Here is a 17845-nt window from a genome sequence, read left to right on the forward strand (position 1 = left end):
AGGAAGCATTGAAGCTCCTTTCCTCAGTGTTTGGAACAGCTCTTACTGCGGCCACCACGCAGGTACTTCCGCGTCACGTCTCTCAGTAGGAACCTTCCGAAGCAAATTGGAACGCACCCCCGGTCAGTTGAATACTTTCACTTTCATTAGTGTTGGTGGCGCAGTAATAAATTCCACTTCCACAAAACGAAAAAGAAATATATAGACGAAAAGCTGGATGAAGTCAGTGCGTTGGATATATTGATTGAGTTTAATAATAATTGATTACTGGCCGCACAAGAGGACAAATTAGTCTCATGACCGAAGAGTCTCGGGTGAGTTTGTGTTCAAGTCATTTTTGCTGATAAAACGGTGCATGTGCTGCAAACAGCTTTGTTAAACTAAGAGACAGAAATAGGCTTCTCTATCTCACTGAACTCCTGATTTTATGACTTCAGGTTTAGTTTGAGTTCAGATAAATGCAGATTTGACACGGAAATGGCGCAGAGGTGTAGTTTTATCCACTCGGGCACATCCGCGTACATATTTGACTGATATATTTGTTTCCAAGATTACTACTGCACCACAGTGGAAAGTGCACATAATTCAACTATAGCAAAGTGATCAAAAGTCAGACTGAATTTAAGAAGTCGTCGGCCTGTCCATCTTCATCAGTTCCTATTTAGCACACAATATTTCCATTTAATTTATTTAATATTCTTATTGGTTATTTTCAGGAACTGCTAGAACTTCTAATTTTGGAAAAATGATTAATATTTGTGATGTATTATTATGTAACATGGCCTGCACCGAAAGACGGTAAAGTGGAACAACCCTGCAGCTGCAGTTGTTGATGCACGTCAGTTGCTGGGCTGAACTTCTGCCCATTACTAAGATTCAATCAGGGAGGCGAATTGAGTACACTGTATCTTCATTGCCCCTGAACTTTACCCGTATATGCAGGGATTTCATATTTGTCATTATGGCATCTCTGGAGCTTGCACACTTACATGCTGCTTACAAGGATGGGCAAGTGTGCAAGTCTCCTGTAAGTCTCATTTTCATTCTTCCTTTGGGATAGTTGCTTGCTCTCTAACTTTGTTGCCATCTCTTCTATGGGCTCAAATTGTGGTCGTAAATATTTTGTACCTATAAATCAAGATTTGTATGTGTAAAAAGAATTTGTGTGTGGACTTAGCCAAAAAATAGGTGTGAAACTCTGCACTCAAGTTTCAAGTTACAAGTACGAATTTTGACCCCATTTTTCTTCCTTTCATCTGATTGGTTAATGTCATGGCAATCACAAATTTAACTATCCAATCAGAGAACAGATGGGTTTGGCTGTCGGAGGGGCACTTTTTTGAACTTCAGGTCCTTGAAGGGTAATACAGTTTGAAGCTGGAGGATCTCTATATAAATATCCATAGCAGCTAGGTCCCCTAACTTTCAGCAGCTGTTGAAAGGATAAAGTTGTGGTATGTCAGTGGTTAGAAATACCATCATTACTTTAGGATTAGTTTAACACAAAGTCAGGGCTGACCCGGGACCATGGCTGTGAGTCACAGTGCGCAGCATAAAAGTCCTTTCACATCGGACGCAGGATGTGCTGCTAATGCTAACTGCTAACTAAAAGCTAAGGATCCAGAATTTGTTGCGCTGGCTGCTGGGCTCTGTGGGTTTTTGCAGCAGCTCTACCTGTACTAGATGCACCTGCTCCTTGTCGTTTCTATCTCTGACTTTATGTCATCTACAAGAGTTTCTGTTTTTTTTTGCTGGTTCTTTAAATGTTCAATAAAAACATGTATGCTAATTCATAACGAAGAAAGCTTTGTAAGTATCCCCACTAGTGAAGACTGTCATTTCCACTACACTGCCCCTCTAGAGATCCTCCAGCTTCAAACTGTATTACCCTTCAAGGACCTGAAGCTCCATAAAGCACCCCTCCAATAGCCAAACCCACCTGTTCTCTGATTGGATAGTTAAATTTGTGATTGACATGACATTGGCCAATCAGATGAAAGGAAGAAAAACAGGGTCAAAATTCGTACTTGTAACTTGAAAGTTGAGTGCAGATTTTCACACGTATTTTTTGGCTAAGTCCACACACAAATCTTTTTTACACACAAACAAATTCTTTTTAGACATACAAAGCCTGATTTACAAGAACAAAATATTTATGACCACAATTTGAGCCCATACTCTTCACCTTATGTTTTTTTTGGTGAATTCAGAGAGTTACAGATACAGTAGTGTGAAAAAGTGTTTCCTCCAGATTTCCCATTTTTTGTACATTTTTCACATGTAAATGTTTCAGATCAACCAAAAAAAAAAAAAAAAAAAAATTAAATATCAGACAAAATTAACAAAAGTAAACACAGAATGCAGTTTCTAAATGAAAGTGTTTATTATTAAGTGGAAGAAAATGCAAATCTACATGATGCTGTGTGGAAAAAGTGATCGCCCCCTGAACCTGATCATTTGTTGGGCCACCCTTAGCAGCAACAACTGCAATCAAGTATCTGTGATAACTCATTGACAGTCTGTCTGATTTAGGTTAGGACTTTGACTAGGCCACTCTAGTGTTCAGAGAAACTGAAAATACGCCGGTGATACACTACAGTTAATTTATGTTTTAACATTCATTAATGGTAATAGTAAATTTATTTATACAGCATATTTCATTATACATGAACTCAGTGTGCTTAATACAGGCGATTAAAAACGGGAGGGAGTGAAAGGAAGTGAAAACAGCAAAATAAAACTTAAAAAAAAAAATTGAGTGTAGGCCTATGTGAACAAAAATCTTTTGAGTCTGGTTTTGAATGTCAACACAGATGGAACTGATCTTGGGTCAGCAGGCAACATTTTCCAAAGAACAGGACAATTTATTAACACACGGATGGCTGATAATTTGACAGTAAATAATGTTTAGTATGCTTCTACACATTGCACAGGTCAGCTGCTACAGTCACTTTGCTTACAGCTTTATTGCAGCACTCTTATGTGAAAACTGAACTTCAACCAATGTAGCTGCAGAACATTTTTAATGAGCAGTCTGTGAAACACTGGTTTTCATTTGGTTTGTCAGCTGACACTGAACTTGACTAACTACATCTGTGTGCACATATAGTACTATATGTGTGTACTATACGCATGTGTGCGTGTATACTGTATGTGTGTGTGTGTATACTATATCTGTGAATGTGTGTGTGTGTGTGTGTGTGTGTGTGTGTGTGTGTGTGTGTGTGTGTGTGTGTGTGTGTTTCAAATTCTGTGAAAATGGTGAAAAGTTGGTGCACATAGCTTCATAGGTTGTCCAGATCACAGAACACTTACATAAGTAAAAGTTCCCTTTTGTTGTTTTAAAACTTGCTAATTATGTTATTAATAATTCTTTTTTTAAAATGTTTTAGGGGTGAAGGTCACATAATGGCAACTACAGGAACTGGTAAGTCCAGTCATTCTTTAAATCCTTGTAACAAAGCATTATTTAAAAAATAAATCAGACTGAAGGTGGATACATAAGCTCACAGAACATCTGATGGTGCACATGTAAACACAGGTTGTTCTAAAAGATTTATTTCTAACAGCTGGTTTGGTGGATGGATGGGGTTAGGTGGATCAGTGAATGGATGATTTCTTTTCTGTACATCAAATAATCACAATTAAAAACAAAACCAAACAGCACTACTAAAAGCTGTGCAAAGCATAAAATTAGTATAACATCAACTTGCATCACTAATGCATCCACCATCTTGGTATTTCCATTTCTTTAAAGTTAACACAGTACCGACATCTAGTACATTTGACTAAATATCCCTTTCGATTGAGCGGTAATCAAATAATTGGAAGGTTAACCAGAGTCTTCTAAAATTATAAGGTTCTGTTTGTTCTCACTCTGATGGTAAGGAGGTAAAAGGCCTGCCAAAAACAAAAATATATTCATGAAACTTGTCATACCACTCCTCTAAGTAACCTACTGCTTGTACTTGATTGTTGATCTAGAACTTTCTAATCAACCATAGTGGTAGCAATATGCTAGTGTCCAAAGCTGAACCTCTGAAGGAGGTTTTTCCCAGCTGATTGGGGAAAACACATTTTCATAGCAACAGGGGTTGTCAGGGAGTAACAGATGGATGTGACTGGGACTTTAACAATAATTTTCGTAGGGACTGCCATCAACCTTCAGGAATCACTCACTCACGAGTGCTCGGTTATCTCAGAAACATCAGAATCTCAGGTTAAAGCTCACAAAACTATTTCAAAAACCACGAAACAGCTAAAACAGAAAATGAGAGCTGGAAAACTTTGTGTTAACAAAGATGTTAACACAAAGTGCAGATTGTTTACCCGGCTGCACAGACACGGACATGGACACGCCATCGGGGGCTAAAAGCCAACATCTCACAGATTCTGAAGCTGCAGGTTTCGTTGCGCCGACCAAAATTCACTGAACCAGCAGTAAAAGAAGATCCGAAACAAAAATCGTCCGGTCAGCAGAGTCCCAGTCCAAAACATTGCAAAACCCCAGCTGTGCCTCCAGCAGCGGCGTCACAACAGTCCCCCAAAAAATGTTCAGGCGGCCTACCTTGCGCTGGGCGCGCTGGACGTGGACGACGTGGAGGGCGCACTGGGAACACTGGACGTGGAAGACATAGAGGGCGCACTGGACGTGGAGGTCCCTCTGGCACACCGACCTCCAGCTTTGGCGGCCGCCGGTCCCTCCGGCACGCTGAGGTCTTCCGCAAGCAGCACGGGCTCCTCCCGCTCACTGAGCTCCTCTGCAGGTGTTATGCCAAAAAGTGATCAACTGATATAACGTGAAAAACAAAACAAACACATTTATGCCTTTGTTATTAGGCAAAGGTATGCATTTATGGAACTTTAACGTTTCTTGTAACAGAATTATGACGCTTGTCAACAGTTTGCTTTCAGTGTGTAGCGCATTCATTTATGTTTGTGTTGCTGTGTGTGTTTCTGTATTGTTCACAACATTAGAATTCAGCTTTGATTGCAATTAGTTTGTAGATTATTAAATTATTCAGTTACTGTAGGCAAAGAATTAATATATATGTTGTTTCATGGTTTACTGGTGTTCAGCTTCCGCTATACCCCGTTTCTGGTCTATTTGTTAGTTTAGTTCAATTGGTGGTTTCTTCTTTAATTGGATATTATTGTTATCTGTTTTTGGTTTTTGTTTCAATTAATAAGTGCTGTATTGGAATGACATTTTTTTACCCTTTGTTTTCTCTTTCCTATTACTTAGTGTTCCTAATTTGTTTAAGCAGATCTCCTCCCACCCGTTTCCATTTTGCCATTATCCTTTTTTTTGTATTATGTTTGAATTACAACATTTTTTAAATTTGACGTTTTATGCACTGTCCAATAAAGGCTTGATTTAAATTTGCAGCAAAATGTGTCACATATAGCCCTTTTGGATGATATCCAGCAAGTTTGAAGCAGAAATATAGTTTCAGTGACAAGTTATAGGCCACAATCACTTCTTGGCAGCTCGAAAATGACATTATCAGTATTAATGTTCTCTCAAAAGTTATTCAGCAGTTATAAAGGACTGTTTGGGCTCCTATGTGTCACATGTAACCCTTCTGGATGATATCTAACAAGTGTGAAGCAGAAATATTGTTTCAGTGACAAGTTATAGGCCACAATCACTTTTTGGTAGCGCTAAAATGGCATGCTCTCAGTCGTTATTCTGAACAAACAAGAAAGAGTCATGGTGATACTGGCACAATAGGTCTTTATTGTTTTAACTACTATTCGATAGTCTTATAACAAATATGAACATCGAGAGTAGACATACTAAACCTGTAGGCATTAATTATTCCATCGTGATGCGTGTAGTCATTCGTGACAGCGCTACACACTGAAAGCAAACTTTTGACAAGCGTCATAATTCGGTTACAAGAAACGTTAAAGTTCCATAAATGCATACCTTTGCCTAATAACAAAGGCATAAATGTGTTTGTTTTTTTTTCCACGTTATATCAGTTGCTTATATCAGTACCTGGCAACGCAAGTAATCTGGGCGCTGCAGCTTTAAGCAGTTGCGCGCATTCCCGTGGACGGCAGACGATCACTTTTTGGCACAACACCGGGAGCGTGGGCTCCTTCCGCTCGCCGAGCTCCACTGCTGGCGGAGCGGGCCCCTACGACAGCGCTGCAGCTACAGATGGTCAAGCCGAAGGTGATGAAGGTGATACGGCAGCTGCAGGCGGTGGATGTAGTGTCAGAGTAGCGGATGTGGATGGTGGAACAGATGACAACTGAAGCAGCCCCTCTGACCTTCCAGCGGGGAGTGATGTTGGACAAGCAGGTGTATTGGCCTCTGGCTGAGTGTGTAAATTAGTGGCTGACTGGACTAAGGACTGAACTACAGGTAGTGGGGCAGCAGACTGAGTTACATGCTGGGCTGAAAAAAACTAACACCGGGCTCTTTAGCAATGGACTGTCTAGCTGATCAGCAGCCACAAAAACTGTTTTTAGATTTACACTTTCATAGTCCAATGATTCAGGGTTAACAGCCTCTAAAATTAAGGCTTCATCCTCAGATGGGGAGCAAGGAAAACGGTTTTCAATACTCTCTACACTAATTAATGACCCAGAATTAGTTGTCAGTTCATGTTCATCTTCTGGCCAATCAGAATTTTTAAGCTTATTCCCCATTGTGGGCCTTGTTTTACCATTCATCAACTGGTCGCGGTCCTGGGGTTCAGATAAAACTGTCTCTACTTATTGTTTTCCAGCATAAACTTTTTCACCACCAACAGATTCTGTTTTACTCACTGCGGCTCCTTGTGCGGCTAGCCCAGAGTCAACTAGTTCTTCAAAAGCCAGTGGAGTAAGTGGAAAGGTGGTATGACGACGGTGCGGGCGCCGTCTCTTCCGTGGAGGCGGAGCTGTGTTAAAGGAAACTGTCCCGTCCTGTTCATCTGCGTTTAGATTCTTAATGACAGGATCTAGTGAAACAATTGAGTCAGGTTTACTCACAGCGGTGATGAACACTGTCGGACTGTCGCCGGCTGGCCTGGCTGAAGCTGCTGGAGTGGGTTGAGGTGTGATGGGGTGATGATGGTGAGGACGACATCTCTTCTGTAATGGAGGATCAAACAGTTGTGCAGCAAGCATCGACGGAAAAGCCGGCCGCCAATGCGTGAAAAACCAGGCGGCTAGAGCTTCTACAAGGGCAGCCGAATTTTCCTTGCCCGGGCCACCCAAGCCAAAAAATTCCAAACTACAACCTGCCCTCAAACTAGTGACTATTTGGGTAGTTTGTTAATGTCAAAAAAAGTTTGCGGTGAAGGTAGTGGATGAAAGGTAATTGTCAAAAAACACAACCTGTATGTGTCTCTTGTGAGGATCTACCGTCCAGATTATGCTCCAGCAGTAACCCCAGAGCTGTGCGAATGTCTCCTCCTCTGAGGTGACACTTGAGTCCGCTGGGTCCATTATGGCTGGATCGTTCTGTCACGGTCTGTGTTGCAGACCGTGGGTGTGTGGGGAAGGAGGACCCAAGATGCAGGACTTTACGATGCAAATAGTGCGTTTATTTACAGTGAAGTAAAAAGTACACAATAAATTCCCCGTGCGTCTCCAACTCCTGTGCCGTGTCTCCTTCTCAGTGCCCGTGTCTCCGCTCCCGTGAAACTTGTGCTCGCTGCTCTCCCATTCCCACACTCCTGCTGGAAAATCCACAGAGGCAGCCGTTAACACACAACTACAAGGCGACAGACTAGCACTCACTGATTTTGCTGGAAACTCTGAAGGGTAGTCACTCAACGATCCAGCGTCGAGGAGCTCTCAGCCACACTGCTTTGTAGCTCCTCCGACGAGGCTTGATCAGCGCCAGGTGTGTGTGAGGATCCTTGGGTGTGACCGGTCAGCTGGCAGGGCCACACCCACCAGGCCTGAAGGTGCCTGTCACGATCGCACCCACACACACGCCCACACACACCTGCCAATACACAAACATGGAACACAGGAACAGCAGGAGTGCAGAACACACACATATAATATAATAAGTCCACAACTGTTCAGGGATTCCAGGTCACTTAGACCCAGATCCCTGAAAGGAACAGGGTTTTAGTGATCAAATCAGGAGAAATGAGAACATATTCCAGCTTCTGCTTTGGTGCTGCTTCACCACACAAGCAGTATTAACCCCCCATAGTTGGTGTTTAAATCATACTGTCACGGTCTATGGAGACAGGCCGTGTGGTGGTGTGTGTGATGGACAAAGGTGCGTACACAAGCGAGTAGACGGGAGTGAATTTAACAGAAAGCGAGCCTTTATTATGGCTGAAGACAGAGTGTACAAACAAAGTAGGGATAGCGTGGCTAAACTAGACTATAACTAAACTGGGAAAACTAGTACTATGACAAACTAAGAAGACTCAGGGACTATGGTGATAACTGCAAGGACTGACCGTGAAAACATGGGGGTGGGAACACAGACGACGCGACACTGAACACAGCAATACTGAGGACTAAATGCACACATGAGGTGATCAGGGGAAGTGGAGACACATGGGAACACAGCTGACTAGAATGAAACATAATGACAATACAGGGGAGAGTAACACTAACTACAATGAACAAAGAACACCAGACTCTTCCAAAAAAAAACGGGAAACACAGAGACAGACATGGAGATAAAACATGACAAGAACTTAACATAACTGCATGGACATGAAACGTAGACGCAGAAACCAGGGAGACAGTACAGGCGGAAGATGGCAGAACTAACTACATGAACTTGACAACATAAGACACACAGACATAACACACATGAAGGGCAAGGGAGACTTAACAGGGGTGGAAGACACAAGGGGAATCTAATAACAATGAACTATAACAACCTAGGCATGATAAAAAATGAACTTAGAAAACCTGAAGGGCTTAAACATAAACTAAAACCCAAAACGCTGGGTCAAAAGACCCAGGATCGTGACACATAATTTAAAAATCATTGCTAAAAATGTGTCTTTGTCCTTGTGCTCACAGATGATATGAAACCACTGACACGCAGTTCCAGCAATGAATTCCTGCCACCTTACAGTAAGTCTGTGTAAAATGTATATCTATGTGTGATGGAGGTGTACCATGTAATGTTTTTATCGTTGGTATTAAAATAACTGTGTAGTGAAATGAATGCATTTATTGCGAGAATTATTGATTTTAATTCCCTGACTTAAATGGTAAATGGCCTGTATTTGTATAGTGCTTTACTCGTCCCTAAGGACCCCAAAGCGCTTTACACATCCAGTCATCCACACATTCACACACTGGTGATGGCAGCTACATTGTAGCCACAGCTGCCCTGGGGCGCACTGACAGAGGCGAGGCTGTCATATCGCACCATCGGCCCTTCTGGCCAACACCAGTAGGTGAAGTGTCTTGCCCAAGGACACAACGACCGAGACTGTCCAAGCCGGGGCTCGAACCGACAACCTTCTGATTACAAGGCGAACTGCCAATTCTTGAGCAACTCTTAAGGGGAGAAATAACCTTTCAATTAATATCTAACATGTAAGTTTTTGTAATGATGCATGTTTAATGGCATTTACACTATAGTTATAACTTCCCAGTCAGTTTTATATGCCTGTTATGCACACCAGTTTCCTTCTGCAGGCTGTGAAGAATAGCAACGAAACATTTGCCAGCATCAACTTATATATGGCCCAGTTGCATATCTGGTAATACTTGAACACAGAGGCCTTCTTTGCACTGATGTAAACAATTTGTCGCCAGCATGAACACATAAACCCCCCAGTGGTCACAGGTCACACGTATCTCACATACTCTCTGAAACTGTACTCACATTGTGCATTAACCTCTCCCTAAACACTGATACCAAATCCACATGTGGACACTGTTTCTAAATTGAAATTTATACGTGAAGCTAGGCATATGTGTAACTCGTGTTTCTGTAGAGTGTTTATTTTTGGGGGTGTATGTAGGCATGTAATTAACTGTATTCTAGATATAAAATCTTGGATGGCAGAAAACTTTTTACAGCTTAACCAGGACAAAACTGAAGTTGTAATCATCGGTCCTGAGGCTCAGAGAGAGAAACTCTTGTCTAAATTACAGGCATTTTCACTATGCCCTTCACTACAAGTGAAAAACCTGGGTGTTATTCTTGACTCTGAGCTTGGCTTTATCCCACATATTAAACATGTAACCAAAATTGGATTTTATCATCTAAAAAATATAGCCAGAGTCCGCCCTATTCTCTCTCGGGCCAACACGGAGATGTTGATGCATGCTTTTATTACCAGTCGCATTGACTATTGTAATGCCCTGCTCTCTGGTCTCCCCAAAAAGAATATTTCATCTTTGCAACTTTTACAAAACTCTGCAGCTCGTGTGCTGACGAAGACCAGAGGGCGGGCCCACATTACACCGGTTTTAGAAACGCTGCATTGGCTCCCCGTGTGTTTCAGGATCGATTTTAAAGTTCTTTTATTGGTTTTTAAATGTCTTAATGGTCTTGGGCCTTCTTATCTTTCAGATCTGCTTTTACCATGAACCCTCGCGGACCCTGAGGTCCTCTGGTACTGGTCTTTTGATTGTCCCTAAAGTCAGGACACATACTCACGGAGAGGCAGCTTTTCAGTGGTATGGTCCTCGACTGTGGAACAGCCTGCCGGAGGAGCTCAGGGCCGCAGAGAACATTCATGTTTTTAAAAACAGGCTCAAGACCCACCTTTTTAATTTAGCTTTTACCTAACGTTTATTTATTTTATGCTTATTTATTCTATCCTGTTATTCTATTTATATTATTAATTTAGTTTTTATCTAATATTTATTGATTTTATTCTTATTCATTTTTTATTTTCTTACTCTGTTTATACTTATTAGGGCCCGAGCACTGAGAGTGCGAAGGCCCTATTGTATCTGCTCCGTTTCTTCTTCTTCTTCTTCTTCTTCTTATTAGGGCCCGAGCACAAAAGTGCGAAGGCCCTATTGTATCTGCTCCGTTTCTTCTTCTTCTTCTTCTTCTTCTTCTTATTATTATTATTATTATTAGGGCCCGAGCACCGAGAGTGCGAAGGCCCTATTGTATCTGCTCCGTTTCTTCTTCTTCTTCTTCTTCTTCTTCTTCTTCTTCTTATTATTATTATTAGGGCCCGAGCACCGAGAGTGCGAAGGCCCTATTGTATCTGCTCCGTTTCTTCTTCTTCTTCTTCTTCTTCTTCTTATTATTATTATTAGGGCCCGAGCACCGAGAGTGCGAAGGCCCTATTGTATCTGCTCCGTTTCTTCTTCTTCTTCTTCTTCTTCTTATTATTATTATTATTAGGGCCCGAGCACCGAGAGTGCGAAGGCCCTATTGTATCTGCTCCGTTTCTTCTTCTTCTTCTTCTTATTATTATTATTATTATTATTATTATTATTATTCAGGCAAAACAAGGGCCTTTTTGAGGGCCTGAACATGCTCAAAAACTCATGAAATTTTGCACACATGCCAGGTCTGGTGAAAAATTTTGTATTTTATTGGTTTTACACATGAGCACTTGGAAATGGCTCTGTAGCGCCACCTATGTGTTGTTAAATGCAGCCCTATGAACACATCGTTGGAGCTACATATATGAAATTTGGCACACATGTGTATCATGCCAAGACGAACAAAAAAGCCTGTGGGCCCATTGATGCAAACCCAACAGGAAGTCCGCCATTTTGGATTGAAGGTGACATTTTGGCTCTAATTTTGCCATTTCCATGCCTCGAACTTTTTCGAACTCCTCCTTGGGATTTGGTCGTATAAGCTTCATATTTGGTCAGTGTCAACTACACACCTGGGCCATGTTAAATTGCGGAGCTTTTGAGTTTTCGCGATACGGTGAGGCCGTGGCGCCACGGCGAATTTCGATGACTCGCCATGAAAATCTTAATGCTTCTCATTCTGTCATACATGGTCCGACGTGGACCAAAGAGCACACATATGATAAGGCTCCACCCCTGAACATATTTCAACTGCCACATTTGACCTCAGGGACAGCGCCACCTAGTGGGAAGAGGAAATGTCATGTTTTACACTTTGGGGTACAGTATTGTGATCGGTGACATCTGCGGCCTCAAATTTCTCCAGGAAAGCCTTAAGGAGTTGGTCTTGGGTTACAGTGAAAACTGTGAGTTTTCGCGAAAGGGGGTAACCCCAGCAGCATGGCGAACATTGATGTCTCGCCATGAAGAAACAAATTAGTGTAACTCAATGAAATCCAATCTGATCAGAACCAGACTTTACAGGCATGATGTCAGACCCGCCCTGAACAGATTGATGTGCCCATTGTCAGGAATACGTAGAGCGCCACCTAGTGGCACCAGGAAATGTCATGTCTTTCATTTTGTTGTACTGATTTTCACAGGTTCATCGTGGCTACCTCAAAAGCGGTGAATATCACCAGCAGCCCGTCTTGATGCTTCAGTGAGAAAATTGTGACTTTAAACTGAACGGCGCACCCTGGTGGCAACGCAGTTCACCATGAACAATGAAGTGGCTTTTGAGGGGCTTGGAAAGTTTAAAAAGTCCTGAAATTTGGCGTACACCTCCAATGTGATGAGGGCTTTCAGGTTCTCTCATCACGTTCATTGAATAGCGCAAAATGGCTCCACAGCGCCCCCTACAATATTTCAAAACATCAGCCCTCGCTCTGTGTTTCATCTATGAGTCTGAAACCTGGTAAGCTTATGGAAGATATCAAGATGTACAAAAAAGTCTCTTGGAGCAATATCCCAAATCCAACAGGAAGTCAGCCATTTTAAAATTAATGTGTAATTTTGGCGACATTTTTACCTCTTTTAAGGCACCGTTCTTTGACGAACTCCTCCAAGGGATTTCATCATATTGCCGCAATCTCCAGTGTGTGGAATCTAAAGACCTTTGTGATGTTAAATTGCGAAGCTTTTTACGTTCAGGGAAACGGGGTGGTCATGGCGGCACGTGGAGTTTCAATCACTCGCCAAAAAGCAGTAATCTGCTATCACTCAAAAACACAATGTCCAATCTCTCCCAAAGGTCGCAGGCGTGATGAGACTCGAGCTCGGAAATGTTTGTTATGCCATTTGTCATTAATGGTTAGAGCGCCACCTAGTGGGATGACTATAATAATGGTTGAATTATATGAAATGTTAGCTGGTGGTTAAATGCATGAATTCCATCAATGTGACATCAGATCGGACGCGCTGGTTTTAGGTGTTGGGCTTGGCTCGACGTGCTGGGGTGCGAGGGCCCTCATATCGCTGCTTGCAGCTTTAATTATTATTATTATTCTTAGGGCCCGAGCACTGAGAGTGCGAAGGCCCTATTGTATCTGCTCCGTTTCTTCTTCTTCTTCTTCTTCTTCTTATTATTATTATTATTAGGGCCCGAGCACCGAGAGTGCGAAGGCCCTATTGTATCTGCTCCGTTTCTTCTTCTTCTTCGTCTTCTTCTTCTTCTTCTTCTTATTATTATTATTCTTAGGGCCCGAGCACTGAGAGTGCGAAGGCCCTATTGTATCTGCTCCGTTTCTTCTTCTTCTTCTTCTTCTTCTTATTATTATTATTAGGGCCCGAGCACAAAAGTGCGAAGGCCCTATTGTATCTGCTCCGTTTCTTCTTCTTCTTCTTCTTCTTCTTCTTCTTCTTATTATTATTACGGCAAATGAATCGGCCTTTTGAGGGCCTAAACATGCTCAAAAACTCATGAAATTTTGCACACGCATCAGGCCTGTTGAAAATTTACGTATTTTAATGTCCGTAGACATGTCCAGGGAAAATTGGCTCAGTAGCGCCACCTAGAAAAATGAAAAATGCGAGCCCCCGAGGTGGGTATGACTTGCATGTATGAAAGTTGGTACACATATCTAACGTTAGGAGACGCACAAAAAAGTCTATTATGGCCATGTCCTAAACCCAACAGGAAGTCCGCCATTTGGAAGTGAACATGACATTTTGGCTCTAATTTTGCCATTTCCATGCCTCGAACTTTTTCGAACTCCTCCTTGGGATTTGGTCGTATAAGCTTCATCTTTGGTCAGTGTCAACTACACACCTGGGCCATGTTAAATTGCGGAGCTTTTGAGTTTTCACGATACTGTGAGGCCGTGGCGCCACGGCGAATTTCGATGACTCGCCATGAAAATCTTATTGCCTCTCATTCTGTCATACATTGTCTGATCTGGACCAAAGAGCACACATATGATAAGGCTCCACCCCTAAACATATTTCAACTGCCATATTTGACACCAAGGAGAGCGCCACCTAGTGGGAACAGGAAATGTCATGTTTTACACTTTGGGGTACAGTATTGTGATGGGTGAGATTTGCAGCCTCAAATTTCTCCTAGAAAGCCTTAAGGAGTTGGTCTTGGCTTCCAGTGAAAACTGTGACTTTTCACGAAAGGGTGTGACCTCAGCAGCATGGCGAACATTGATGTCTCGCCATGAAGAAACAAATTAGTATAACTCAATGAAATCCAGTCTGATCAGTACCAGACTTTAAAGGCGTGATGTCAGACCCGCCCTGAACAGATTGATGTGCCCATTGTCAGGAATACGTAGAGCGCCACCTAGTGGCAACAGGAAATGTCATGTCTTTCATTTTGTTGCACTGATTTTCACAGGTTCATCGTGGCCACTTCAAAAGCGGTGAATATCACCATCAGTCTCTCATGATGCTTCAGTGCGAAAATTGTGACTTTAAACTGAACGGCGCACCCTGGCAACGCGGTTCACCATGAACAATGAAGTGGCTTTTGAGGGGCTTGAAAAGTTTAAGAAGTCTTGAAATTTGGCGCACACCTCCAATATGATGAGGGCTTTCTGGTTATGTGATCATTTTCATTGAATAGCGCAAAATGGCTCCACAGCGCCCCCTACAAATTTTCAAAACAACAGCCCCTGCTCTGTGATTTATATATGAGTGTGAAACCTGGTAAGCTTATAGGTGATATCAAGATGTACAAAAAAGTCTCTTGGAGCAATATCCCAAATCCAACAGGAAGTCAGCCATTTTAAAATTAATGTGTAATTTTGGCGACATTTTCCCCACTTTTCAGGCATCGTACTTTGACGAACTCCTCCAAGGGATTTGGTCATCTTGACGCGATCTCCAGTGTGTGGAATCTAAAGACCTTTGTGATGTTAAATTGCGAAGCTTTTTACGTTCAGGGAAACGGGGTGGTCATGGCGACAAGTGGAGTTTGAATCACTCGCCAAAAAGCAGTAATCTGCTGTCACTCAAAAACACAATGTCCAATCTCTTCCAAAAGTCACAGTTATGATGAGACTTGAGCTCGGAAATGTTTGTTATGCCATTTGTCAGTAATGTTTAGAGCGCCACCTAGTGGGACGACTATAATCATGATTGAATGAGATGAAATGTTAGCTTGTGGTTAAATGCATGAATTCCTTCAATGTGACAAACTGCCATATTTGACACCAAGGAGAGCGCCACCTAGTGGGAACAGGAAATGTCATGTTTTACACTTTGGGGTACAGTATTGTGATCGGTGACATCTGCAGCCTCAAATTTCTCCAGGAAAGCCTTAAGGAGTTGGTCTTGGGTTACAGTGAAAACTGTGAGTTTTCACGAAAGGGGGTAACCCCAGCAGCATGGCGAACATTGATGTCTCGCCATGAAGAAACAAATTAGTGTAACTCAATGAAATCCAATCTGATCAGACCCAGACTTTACAGGCCTGATGTCAGACCCGCCCTGAACAGATTGATGTGCCCATTGTCAGGAATACGTAGAGCGCCACCTAGTGGCACCAGGAAATGTCATGTCTTTCATTTTGTTGTACTGATTTTCACAGGTTCATCGTGGCTACCTCAAAAGCGGTGAATATCACCAGCAGCCCCTCTTGATGCTTCAGTGAGAAAATTGTGACTTTAAACTGAACGGCGCACCCTGGTGGCAACGCAGTTCACCATGAACAATGAAGTGGCTTTTGAGGGGCTTGGAAAGTTTAAAAAGTCCTGAAATTTGGCGTACACCTCCAATGTGATGAGGGCTTTCAGGTTCTCTCATCACGTTCATTGAATAGCGCAAAATGGCTCCACAGCGCCCCCTACAATATTTCAAAACATCAGCCCTCGCTCTGTGTTTCATCTATGAGTCTGAAACCTGGTAAGCTTATGGAAGATATCAAGATGTACAAAAAAGTCTCTTGGAGCAATATCCCAAATCCAACAGGAAGTCAGCCATTTTAAAATGAATGTGTAATTTTGGCGACATTTTCACCTCTTTTAAGGCACCGTTCTTTGACGAACTCCTCCAAGGGATTTCATCATATTGCCGCAATCTCCAGTGCGTGTAATCTAAAGACCTTTGTGATGTTAAATTGCGAAGCTTTTTACGTTCAGGGAAACGGGGTGGTCATGGCGGCACGTGGAGTTTCAATCACTTGCCAAAAAGCAGTAATCTGCTGTCACTCAAAAATACAATGTCCAATCTCTCCCATAGGTCGCAGGCATGATGAGACTCGAGCTCGGAAATGTTTGTTATACCATTTGTCATTAATGACTACCGCGCCACCTAGTGGGACGACTATAATCATGATTGAATGAGATGAAATGTTAGCTGGTGGTTAAATGCATGAATTCCATCAATGTGACATCAGATCGGACGTGCTGGTTTTAGATGTTGGGCTTGGCTCGACGCGCCGGGGTGCGAGGGCCCTCATATCGCTGCTTGCAGCTTTAATTATTATTATTATTATTATTATTATTATTATTATTCAGGCAAAACAAGGGCCTTTTTGAGGGCCTAAACATGCTCAAAAACTCATGAAATTTTGCACACATGCCAGGTCTGGTGAAAAATTTTGTATTTTAATGGTTTTACACATGAGCACTGGGAAATGGCTCTGTAGCGCCACCTATGTGTTGTTAAATGCAGCCCTACGAACACATCGTTGGAGCTACATGTATGAAATTTGGCACACATGTGTATCATGCCAAGACGAACAAAAAAGTCTATGGGACCATTGACGCAAACCCAACAGGAAGTCCGCAATTTAGAGGTGAAGGTGACATTTTGACTCTAATTTTGCCATTTCCATGCCTCGAACTTTTTCGAACTCCTCCTTGGGATTTGGATGTATAAGCTTCATATTTGGTCAGTGTCAACTACACACCTGGGCGATGTTAAATTGCGGAGCTTTTGAGTTTTCGTGATACGGTAAGACCGTGGCGCCATGGCGAATTTTGATGACTCGCCATGAAAATCTTATTGCCTCTCAAACTGTCATACATGGTCCGACCTGGACCAAAGAGCAGATATATGATAAGGCTCCACCCCTGAACATATTTCAACTGCCATATTTGACACCAGGGACAGCGCCACCTAGTGGCAACAGGAAATGTCATGTTTCACACTTTGGTGTACAGTATTGTTATGGGTGACATCTGAAGCCTGAAATTTCTCCAGGAAAGCCTTAAGGAGTTGGTCTTGGGTTACAGTGAAAACTGTGAGTTTTCGCGAAAGGGTGTGACCCCAGCAGCATGGCGAACATTGATGTCTCGCCATGAAGAAACAAATTAGTGTAACTCAATGAAATCCAATCTGATCAGAACCAGACTTTACAGGGATGATGTCAGACCCACCCTGAACAGATTGATGTGCCCGTTGTCAGGAATACGTAGAGCGCCACCTAGTGGCAACAGGAAATGTCATGTCTTTCATTTTGTTGTACTGATTTTCACAGGTTCATCGTGGCCACCTGAAAAGTGGTGAATATCACCATCAGCCCCTCTTGATGCTTCAGTGAGAAAATTGTGACTTTAAACTGAACGGCGCACCCTGGTGGCAACGCTGTTTACCATGACCATTGAAGTGGCTTTTGAGAGGCTTGGAAAGT

General features: G+C 42.4%; 1 protein-coding gene across 3 annotated transcripts in view; it reads left to right on the forward strand.

Moving 5' to 3' along the window:
• Window positions 1-200: 200 nt before the first annotated feature.
• LOC134627345 (GTPase IMAP family member 8-like) overlaps window positions 201-17845 on the forward strand; it is a 44286-nt gene continuing 26641 nt past the window's right edge. For all 3 annotated transcript variants that reach the window (XM_063473351.1, XM_063473352.1, XM_063473349.1), the window contains exons 1-3: window positions 201-314; window positions 3393-3427; window positions 9001-9054. In XM_063473351.1, coding sequence (XP_063329421.1) covers window positions 3409-3427; window positions 9001-9054 — 73 coding nt within the window. In that variant the 5' untranslated portion in view covers window positions 201-314; window positions 3393-3408. The remainder of the gene's footprint in view (window positions 315-3392; window positions 3428-9000; window positions 9055-17845) is intronic.

Source organism: Pelmatolapia mariae, linkage group LG5, assembly GCF_036321145.2.
Source record: "Pelmatolapia mariae isolate MD_Pm_ZW linkage group LG5, Pm_UMD_F_2, whole genome shotgun sequence".
Classification (NCBI taxonomy): domain Eukaryota; kingdom Metazoa; phylum Chordata; class Actinopteri; order Cichliformes; family Cichlidae; genus Pelmatolapia; species Pelmatolapia mariae.